General features: G+C 33.9%; 1 protein-coding gene across 1 annotated transcript in view; it reads left to right on the top strand.

The window, feature by feature from the left end:
* Positions 1 to 1496: 1496 nt before the first annotated feature.
* LOC137650159 (uncharacterized) overlaps positions 1497 to 11759 on the top strand; it is a 28697-nt gene continuing 18434 nt past the window's right edge. Inside the window, exon 1 of the mRNA XM_068383317.1 lies at positions 1497 to 1803. Within this exon, the coding sequence (XP_068239418.1) occupies positions 1734 to 1803 (70 nt within the window). The 5' untranslated portion in view covers positions 1497 to 1733. The remainder of the gene's footprint in view (positions 1804 to 11759) is intronic.

Below are 11759 nucleotides of genomic sequence, written 5' to 3' on the forward strand. Positions count from 1 at the left end.
TATATTATTTTCACCTTTTTTCTCATACTTAAATGATAATTATAGGCCTATCTGTAACGTTGATGGGAACAACATAAAAGACAATGATTATCTGGTTATTTTTCTTGAAAAGTGAATAAATATTTTACAGATAGAGCATGAAAATCAACAATTAATTATGTACGATGCACTATCCGAAATGTTCTAGTGAATTTTTTGGATGAAATTTCCGTTTCTATTAAATTGAAATTTGTCTTGGCTAGTAAGTTGTGTGTGGAGCTCAAATAATAGGCCTATTTTCCATTGTATTTAATCAACGGTTGCAGTGAACAGATTTAATTAAATATTTATATTGACTTTTTTTGTATAAATCTAAGAATCAGCCTATTTTTTAGTCGTTTCAGAAGGGGCTGGCGATGTGAATTTAAATTCTTCTTTGCATGCATCTCCTCCTGATGTGAATCAAAATAACTTTGAAAAAAAGTGTCATTGAAAAGCAGTAAATGCAATAAACGAAACACAATACTTATGGAGTAAAAGGAAATCCTAATTCAAAACTTATTTTAGAAAAGTTTAAGAAGCCTGCTTGAGCGGGAAAGCTCAATTCCTTGACACTACATATTACGAAAGGTATTTTTCCCACTTCCATAACTTTCTAGAGGTAAGTTTTCCTATACAGGACTTTTTATGTATTAAAATGCGAGGTGGCAACAATGTAATTGTTCATTACTTCTCTTGTAATTTAGTTATTTCCTTATTTCCTTTCCTCACTGGGCTATTTTCCCTGTTGGAGCCCTTTGGTTTATAACATCTTGCTTTTTTAACTATGGTTGTAGCTTAGCTAGTTATAACAACAATAATAATAATGATAATAATAATAACAAATAAAGTGGCAAACTGGCAACTCAACCTGCTTAGTAGGTTATGCCAGAGTTGCCAGGTTTTCCAAATGAGAAAAGGCCAACGTCTGATCAACTGCCGCTTTAAAAGGCCAACCTAATAGTAAAAAAAAGGCCGAAAATATATAATTTAAGGCTAACCAATTTCAAAAAGGCCAAATTTAGGTATCTCGCACGGAAAAAAAGGCAAATTTGGGGATTTTTCGCCCGAAAATGGCCAATCTGGTAACCCTGGGTTATGCACTGGCAGTAGCAGCAGGGTTGCCAGATATGGGTATTTATCCCTAGATTTGGAGACTTATCCCTACAATTGGGAATTTATCCTTAGATTTGGGGATTTTGGATGACTGGTGACGATACTCTGTACACATATCTATGACGAAGAAATAGAGATGAGTAAACCTCTATATTGTTGCAATTAGTTTTATTTACAATTACATGAAGCATAGTGAGTAATTTCTGTATTAAAAGAAAATATATTTTTGGAAATGGGGATTTTTGGGTGGTTTTGGGGATTTTTTTATCACGAGTTTTAGGGATTTTTACACTAACCCATCTGGCAACACTGAGTAGCAGAGGGGCTCGAGAACTTCGTGACGTCAGTAGCGAGGAGAGTCTCTTGAAGGAAAGTCGTGTGCGGCATCGCTCTCTGAACATCGGATTTTTTATAATTGTATAAATCAAGGAGTAATTATCTGAAACGGTGTTTATTACAGTGATTGTGAATCCTGAAATATTAAATGAAAGTCTTTTGTGGTTTATAAAAGTGCCTGTATTATGTGACGTGGTTGCAGGAGCGAAAATTATGAAAGATACAGAGTATTTTTGTGAGAATCTAACGAAGTCATCCTCGCCATGGCCGGACCAAAAGGCCCTTGGAGTAAACATATTTATATCGTCGTGTTTTGGATATTTGCAGTGACAGGTAAATTATAAATTAATAATGTTAATTACTATTTAATTGATAATTAATTATAAGTTATCGTATAGCTGGTAGATTTCTTCCCTCCCCCCATTCATGGTTTCTTTTTGGAATGGTAATCTTGTATTGTATTACAGGGTGAGATTTCGATAATTTTCTTTATGTGAATTAAGTTAATTTTAATTTTCTTTATGTAAATTAAGTTAATTTTAATTTTCTTTATGTGAATTAAGTTAATTTTAATTTTTTTATTTATTTGAAATAGGGTTTAACGGGGGCAACGGAACCTAGGCCTATTTGAATGTACGCCAGATTTCGAGTTATATAGGCCTATTCGGGTAAGGGGTTTAGGGGGAGGGAAAGTAGCCATACCCTGATGAGAGTGGGGTACTACGAGATGTACACTCGGAATGCACAATCTCCCACAAATTATCCAAACTGCCGTGATGTAGTTAGGAAAGGGGGAGGGGTTGAATCTCTACTTGTGTGTGTGCATATCCATCTAGATAGTCAGCCAGTGAATTTTGACTGGTTGCGTATACAGGGAAATCAATGGGATAGTGCCATAATCATTGCCTCTGTACCGTGGCTTGCTAATGTTAACATACTGGCTTAGGCCTAGTTCCCCTGCTTAGGGTTATACTCGAGTATATTTACTCCTGTTTTTATTCACGTTTTATCTACATTTATATATATATCTATATATATATATATATATATTATATATATATATATATATATATATATATGTATATAATATATAGATATATGTATATATATAGATATATGTATATATATATAGATATATGTATATATATAGATATATGTATATATATAGATATATGTATATATATAGATATATGTATATATATAGATATATGTATATATATAGATATATGTATATATATATATATATATATATATATATATATATATATATATATATATATATATATATATATATTAAAACCATCAATACTATCCTCTCCTACATTGTTATTTTGTTAAATCTTTTATAGTTCATAATTTCCTTTTGTTTTTCATGTGGAACATTCGGGTTTTTAGCATTCTGATTTTCCAAAATTGCATTTTTATTGTAATAATGATAATTGGAAATTGTTTGGAATAATATTATGAGAATAAATTAAGTGAGTAATATAGTGAAACTAATATTACCAAGTCAACGTTGAGTCCAAAGCCTGTTTTTAGGCTGATATTACATGTTAGCCTTCAATTTATCAATTGGTGTTAATGTCTTGCTATTTTATGTTATATTAGTCGCAAATTTATTAATAGTTTCTATAACGATAGGGGTTTGTGAATAACTTTTGATAGCTAAAACTAATGTATGGAGATATGGTATGTGAAATCTTATGACTAGGCCTACTCCATGGATATCTCTCGTTAATAAGTTTATTTTATGTTCCTGGTATTGGATTCATAACGAATAGAAACTTCATGAATAAGGAACAATTGATTAGGTAATTTTAGGTGTAAGATATCAAATTCAATTAACAATGAAATAGAAAAAAAATAGCAGAATAAGACTTATCTAAGCCAAGAATCATTAATAAGAACGTTATCTTCGTTATTTATTTTTCGCAGTTTTATGGAACAAATTTTAAATCCTGTGGAGAGTTATGGGAGTTATGGTATCCTTTGACTGGTAAGACAGTACTGCGTTAGATTCTTCTTTCTGGGTTACGGTTCCCTTTCCCTTAGCCGACACATACACTGATTAGTCTTGCCTATTCTTTACAGATTCTCCTCTGTCCTCATACATCTGACAACACTGTGATAGTTTATATAAGAAATATATGTTTTAATGTTAATGTTCTTAAGGATTCTTCTCTCTGGTTACGGTTCTCTTTCCCTTTGCCGACACATAGCCTACACGATTAGTCTTGCCTATCTTTTACAGATTCTCCTCTGTCCTCATACATCTGACAACACTGTGATAGTTTATATAAGAAATATATGTTTTAATGTTACTGTTCTTAAAATGTTTCCTTTTTTCCTTTCCTCACTGGGCTATTTTTCCCTGTTGGGGCCCCTGGGCTTATAGCATCCTGTTTTTCCAACTAGGGTTGTAGCTTAGCAAGTAATAATAATAATAATAAAATACCCCTTTAAGCTGACGCATAGGCTTCCTGATATTACAAATAGGCCTACCTATAATATTTAGGATGATCTTGCAAACGAATGTACGCCACTATACTCAATTTTTTTTTAATGAGGCGCTTTTGCACTGACTCGCAGCGGTGCCCTTTTAGCTCGGAAAAGTTTCCTGATCGCTGATTGGTTAGAATGATCTTGTCCAACCAATCAGCGAGCAGGAAACTTTTCCGAGCTAAAAGGGCACCCCTGCGAGTCGGTGCAAATCTGCCTCACTAAAAAGAATTGACTATAGGATGATTTGTTGTTGTTGGGGAGTTTCTTGAATAGGCATTTTCCCACTTTCCTCCTGGTTTCCCTCATTTATTGCACAGGTTTAAGTATGGTCTTTTTTTTTCTCTCCAATGCATAACTATTTTTAACCCTTATCCTCTTAAAGAAACATAGCATATGACTTTAATTCATAAAAACAATAAAATTTGAGTTTAATTAATAGAAAACCCTTAAAATTTGAGTTCAATTCATAGAAACTTATAGAATGTTTAATTTAATTCATATAAAACACATAGAATTTCAGTTGAATTCACGTAAAAACCATAGGAATTTGAGTTTAATTAATGAAAAAACCCATAGAATTTGATTTTAATTCTTGAAAAAACTTATAGAATTTGAGTTTAATTCATAAAAAATAATTGAATTTGAGTTTAATATTCATAAAAAACCAATATAATTTGATTTTAATTCATAAAAATCATAGAATTTCGGTCTAATTCATAAAAAAAAAACTTATAGAATTTGAGTTTAATTCACAAACAGTCATATAATTTGAGTTTGATTCCTAAAACACTCATAGATTTTGAGTTTAATTCATAAAACCCCATAGAATTTGAATTTAATGCTCAGCTATGGATTCAGGTACTTACTCCTCCTAACTCAATAATATTGTAACGGTCGAATCCACTATGGTCAGCTTATATCAACTCATCACATACATTTTGTTGCTTCTACTAATATACCTGATTTTAATGATCGTATCGCAATTAAGTATATATATTGCGATTTAAACTTTCAAAGAGGAACCATGTAATTACTTTTTGTAATTAGATGTATAACAGTACTCTATTGGTCTCTGCTCGCATACAATAGACCGAAATTAGTGTAGATGTGTGCATGGGAAGATGATCGTATTGCATAATGACATAATATGTTTTGATTCGCCTAGTGACTTTGGTTACAGTGAATGTTATGTTACGGTTTTGTGTTTTCCATCTCTCTCTCTCTCTCTTCCTCCCTCTCTCCTCTCTCTCCTCTCTCTCTCCTCTCTCTCTCTCTCTCTCAGTAACTTGTTAGGGCATACGGCAATGCAGTCTCTCTCTCTCTCTCTCTCTCCTCTCTCTCTCCTCTCTCTCTTCTCTCTCTCTCTCTCTCAGTTACTTGTTAGAACATACATTGTCAGTTTGAGTCTCTCTCTCTCTCTCTCTCTCTCTCTCTCTCTCTCTCTCTCTCTCAGTAACTTGTTTGAGCATACATTGTCAGTTTGAGTCTCTCTCTCTCTTTCCTCTCTCTCTCTCTCTCTCTCTCTCTCTCTCTCAGTAACTTGTTTGAGCATACATTGTCAGTTTGAGGTCTCTCTCTCCTCTCTCTCTCCTCTCTCTCTCCTCTCTCTCTCTCTCTCTCTCTCTCTCTCACAGTAACTTGTTAGAGCATACATTATCAGTTTGAGTCCTCTCTCTCTCTCTCCTCTCTCTCTCTCTCTCTCTCTCTGTAACTTATTAGGGCATTCTGCAATGTCAGTTTGAGTCTCTCTCTCTCTCTCTTCTCTCCTCTCTCCTCTCTCTCTCTCTCTCTCTCTCTGTAACTTATTAGGGCATTCCTGCAATGTCAGTTTGAGTCTCTCTCTCTCTCTCTCTCTCTCTCAGTAACTTGTTAGAGCTTACTGCAATGTCAGTTTGAGTCTCTCTCTCTCTCTCTCTCTCTCCTCTCTCTCTCCTCTCTCTCTCTCTCTCAGTAATAATGTTAAGGGCACAGCCTACAGCAATGCAGTTTCAGAGAGAGACTCACGACATGATTGATTCGTGATCCGAACTCTGGAACAGCAATGTTGACCTAGTCTCAGTTATACTGGGTCTAGTCTCGGCTGGAGTGTGCTGTGTTATCGTTTGTTGAGAGTTTAATTTTAAGAAGATAAACTTATCACATCAATAAGAACAAATGCATCTATTCTAGTACACTGCAGGACAAAGGCCTCAGGCATGTCATAGGTTCTGCTAGTTGTCATCACCATGCTAGCTAGTGTGGATTGGTAGTGGTGGGAGAGTTTAGTCTAATCTCTCACAGCAAACCAACATAGTATGGGTGTCCCTGACTAGTACAGCTTCGCTAGTCGTGGCGATTGACAAAATTATCAGAACAACAGGAACAAAATGTATCTTTTTCTAGTACACTGCAGGACAGAGGCCTCAGTTATGTCCTTTGTCGCCTCTGGGGTTTAGCCAGTTTTCATCACTAGCTAGTACGGATTAGTAGGGGTGGGAGAGGTATAGTCTGATCTCTCACAGCAAACCAACATAGTATGGGTGTCCCTGACTAGTACAGCTTCGCTGATCGTGGCGATTGAGAAAATTATCAGAACAACAAGAAGAAATGTATCTTTTTCTAGTACACTGCTGAACAAAGGGACTCAGGTATGTCCTTTGTCACGTCTGGAGTTTAGCCAGTTTTCATCACTAGCTAGTGTGGATTAGTAGGGGTGGGAGAGTATAGTCTGATCGCTTATAGCAAACCAACATAGTATGGGTGCCCCTGACTAGTACAGCCTCGCTAATCGTGGCGACCTGATTAAATTATAGAACAAATGTATCTTTTTCTAGTACACTGCAGGACAAAGGCCTCAGTTATGTCCTTTGTCGCCTCTGGGGTTTAGCCAGTTTTCATCACTAGCTAGTGCGGATTGGTAGTGGTGGGAGAGTATAGTCTGATCGCTTACAGCAAACCAACATAGTATGGGTGTCCCTGACTAGTGCAGCAAGATCGTGGCGATATACAACGCCTTTCACCACGTTAAGGTATCCCCAATACGATCTAATTATAATTTGATATTTCTCAGAGAGAAATTTATTCTGAACCCGGGTTGAATCTCACGGTGGGATCCCAGAAAGCAAAAGCATGCAAGAATGCAGTCATGCGTAAATGCATGCATGTTCGGTTTAGCTAACCTGCCAAACATATACTTAGCCTACTTTAAGGGCATGCATCGGTTTTGTTAAGTATGGTCTGGCTATTACATGTTTCTTATTTGCATTCTACGGAGTGTTTTCCTAGGGCGTTTGCGTCACTGAATTTAAAAGTGCCTTTCGAACTAGTAGCATTTTCGTTTTGGTTGTGTGGGAGCTAATAGAAGCGTTTATTATTATTATTATTATTATTTATTATTTATCCAAGCTACAACCCTAGTTGGAAAAGCAAGATGCTATAAGCCCAGGGGGCTCCAACAGGGAAAAATAGCCCAGTGAGGAAAGGAAATGCAATAAGTTTTTCCAGGAGCCGAGCGGGTAAAATCCAAAATGACGAGAAATGCTCGTTTGAAATTTTGCAATTTTAGAATACTATCTTTGCTGATGTATTATTTTATTATTATCATTATGTATTATTATTATTATTATTATTATTACTTGCTGAGCTACAGCCTTAGTTGGAAAAGCAAGGTGCTATAAGCCTAAGGGCTCCAACAGGGAAAAATAGACCAATGAGGAAAGGAAATAAACGATATAAGAAGTAATGAACAGTTTAAAATAAAATATTTTCAAAGCATTAACAACAACATCAACAAAAATTATTATTATTATTATTATTATTATTATTACTACTTGCTAAGCTACAACCTTAGTTGGAAAAGCAAGATGCTATAAGCCTAAGGGATCCAACAGGAAAAAATAGCACAATGAGGAAAGGAAATAAATGATATAAGAGGTAATGAACAATTAAAATAAAATATTTTCAAAGCATTAACCAACAACATCAACAAAAATTATTATTATTATTATTATTATTATTATTATTATTATCATTGCTAAGCTACACCCTAGTTGGAAAAGCAAGATACTATAAGCCTAAGGGATCCAACAGGGAAAAATAGCATAATGAGGAAAGGAAATAAACGATATAAGTAGTATTGAACAATTGAAATAAAATATTGAAAAAACATTAACATTAAAACAGGTATTTCATATATAAACTATAAAAAGACTTATGAACGAATTTATAAAATATTTGGAGTATGTATATCCAAGTAACATTATCAATGTGAAAATATTAATTATAGAGGACATTGAAGTCATAAAATAATAACACTTTGTATTGTGACCGGTCTTTATTGTGTTTTTTATTATGTATTATATACCTGTTTATTTTTTTAATTTTTTTTTTTAAAAGTTTAAATGGTATTTCTGTTGGGAGGGGAATTTTGGTTGGGGGGGGGAGCCTATAGGTCTACCTGTAATGCCATCAGCAACCCTTGCCTGGCCCTCCCTGGTCCTAGCTCGGGTGAAGAGGAGGCTGGGAAGTTGATCATATTAGGTTGCCCAGGGCACCAGCGACCCGTTTGAGATACTGCCTCTAGAGAGTTTATGGGGTTCCTTTGACTGGCAAGACAGTACTACATTGGATCCTTCTCTCTGGTTACCGGGTCACTTTCCCCTTTGCCTACAGATAAATCGAATAGTCTGGCATGTTTCTTTACAGATTCTCCTCTATCCTCATACACATGACAACACTGAGATTGCCAAACAATTATTCTTCACCCAAAGGGTTAACTACTGCACTGTAGTTGTTCAGTGGCTACTTTCCTCTTGGGTAAGGGCAGAAGAGACTCTAGGTATGGTAAGCAGCTCCTCTAGAAGGACCACTCGAAATCAAACCATTGTTCTCTATTGTTGGGTAGTGCCCCACAGCCTTTTGTACTATGGTCTTCCGTTGTCTTGGGTTAGAGTTCTCTTGCTTGAGGGTACACTCGGGGCGCACTATTTCTATCTGATTTCTCTTCCTCGTGTTTTGTTGAAGTTTTTTATAGTTTATATAGGGGAAATATTTATTTTAAACGTCCCTGTCCTTAAAATATTTTGATTTTCCTGATTTCCTTTTCCTCACTGGGCTAATTTCCCTGTTGGGGCCCTTGGGATTATAGCATCCTGCTTTTCCCAATTAGGGTTGTAGCTTGGCAATTAATAATAATATGTCAGTCCTAGGGTATTATCCTACTAGTAAGAGGAATGTTACTGTCCCTTGCCCCTGCCATTCATGAGCGGCCTTTAAACATTTTAATGATTTAATCATGTTCTTCCCTGAAAGGAAAAATTTATAGGGTGAGTAGGATTTGGTTTAGGATACCGCTTTAGTAGGAAAGGAAGGAGTTAGAGGCGGGTTTTTCAGGATGACCTGAGAAAGTTGCAAACTGGTGTACAGTGACCCCATTCTGACTGCATCTTTGTTTCTTGGAGATTTTCATTTTTGTTGTTGCTATTATTTAATTATTATTAATATTATTTATTATAATTTATTGATTTTCTTTGTGAATAATTTTAAGGAGAGAGAGAGAGAGGATTGAGAGAGGAGAGAGAGAGAGAGAGAGAGAGAGAGAGAGAGAGAGAGAGAGAGGTTTTAGTTTATGTATTTATAATTTTTTTTTTGGAAAATGAATGAAAACAAATACTGAAGCTTTTTATTTATTATTGTTATTTATTATTTATTGATTTTCTTTGTGAATGATTTTAAAAGAGAGAGAATACAGAAAGGTTTTAGTTTATGTATTGATTTATTTAATATTATTATTTTTATTATTATTATTTTTTTTTTTTTTGCAAAAGGAATGAAAACAAATACTGAAGCTTATGAATATTTCGGCCATGAAAAATTAGATAAAATAGATATATTTTTTTTTTTTTTTTACTTTTTTTTTAATTCATAAGTAGTGTAAATATGGAAACGAAGAAGGGTGAAAATTTCCGAACTTATAAAAAGAAGAAATGAACGGGAGTTTTTATTAATATTATTGTTATTGATATTATTATTATTATCATTATCAATATTATTATTTTATTTTTATTACTAGCTAAGCTACAACCCTAGTTGAAAAAGCAAGATGCAATAAGCCCAAAAAGCTCCAACAGGGAAAATAGCCTCGTGAGGAAAGGAACGGAAATTAACCCGTTACTTCTTAGATATGAATGGAGCGAATGGCTGAACGAATCTGCGAGTAAGAACATACTCTCTCTCTCTCTCTCTCTCTCTCTCCTCTCTCTCTCTCCTCTCTCTCTCCTCTTCCTCTCTCTCTCTCTCTCTCTCTCATATATATATATATATGCAATGTTGTTACCATGGATACATATACTTATATGGGAAGCCTCCTTGTTTATATATATATATATATATATATATATATATATATATATATATATATATATATATATATATATTATATATATATATATATATATTTGATTCACGAGATGAAAGTGTACTGGAAGAATTTCATATTACATATTACGGTATATTATAAAACTACGACATTAGATACCTGATTTTTTTTTTGGGGGGGGGTAAATTTAACAATTTTATTAACTTATTATTTGAGGGAAGGTGTTATATTTAAACTTGAATGCTCAGTAGCCTGTCCTATATAAAATAAAAAGTTTATTTTTTTATTTTTTTTTATTTATTTTTTTTTTTTTTTTGTATTTTGACTTAATTTCACCAATTCCTGTTTCGTGTTTATTGTTAAGTCCAACAATTTTATCAACTTATTTGAAATATGAAGGTGTATTTCAACTTTGTGGATATACTGCATTAAAGGGTTTCATTTAAAAAACAGTTTTGTATTTTGGCTCTTATAACTTTCATTCCGGCATATCCTCTTTCGTGTTTTGTGTTAAATCCAACAATTTTATCAACTTACTTGAAATATGAAGGTGTATTTTAACTTTAAGGCTCAGTAGCCTTTTACTGCATGAAAAGTTTCTTTTAAAAACATTTTTTGCTTTTCGACTCTTATAAATCTCGCCATTTCCTCCGTGTCTTCTATTGTTAAATTCAACAATGTTATCAACTTCCTTGAAATGGGAATGGCGTCGTATTATAACTTGAAGGCTCAGTAGCCTTTACTGCAATAAAAGTTTCTTTTAAAAACAATTTTGGCTTTTCAACTCATAAATCTCGCCATTTCCTCCGTGTCTTCTATTGTTAAATCCAACAATTTTATCAACTTCCTTGAAATGGGAATGTGTCGTATTATATCTTGAAGGCTATATTGCATTAAAGGTTTCTTATTTTGTGAGTAAATCTAAATGGGGGATATACAGCATTAAAGGTTTCTTTTAAAGAAATTAAATATCCATTCGAGACTTATAAATTTCTCCATTTCCTTTTGCATTTCACCTCTTATAAATTTCTCAATTTCCTCTGTTTCGTATTTTGTGGGTTAATCTAAATGTGAAGGTGTCGTATTTGAACTTGGTGGCTATACTTCATCAAAAGCTTCTTTAATAAAAAATAAAACAATTTTCGCATCTCGACTCTTATAAATCTCGCCATTTCCTTTTGCATTTCACCTTTTATAAATTTCTAAATTTCCTCTGTTTCGTGTTTTGTGGGTAAATCTAAATGTGAAGGTGTCGTATTTTAATTTGTTCTCTTCATTTATTTATTTCCTTATTTCCTTTCCTCACTGGGCTATTTTTCCCTGTTGAGCCCCTGGGCTTATAGCATCTTGCTTTTCCAACTAGGGTTGTAGCTTGGGATAGTAATAATAATAATAATAATATTTTTCATTAAAAGTTTGTTTAATAAAAAAA

The sequence above is a fragment of the Palaemon carinicauda genome, chromosome 11 (genome assembly GCF_036898095.1).
Source record: "Palaemon carinicauda isolate YSFRI2023 chromosome 11, ASM3689809v2, whole genome shotgun sequence".
Classification (NCBI taxonomy): domain Eukaryota; kingdom Metazoa; phylum Arthropoda; class Malacostraca; order Decapoda; family Palaemonidae; genus Palaemon; species Palaemon carinicauda.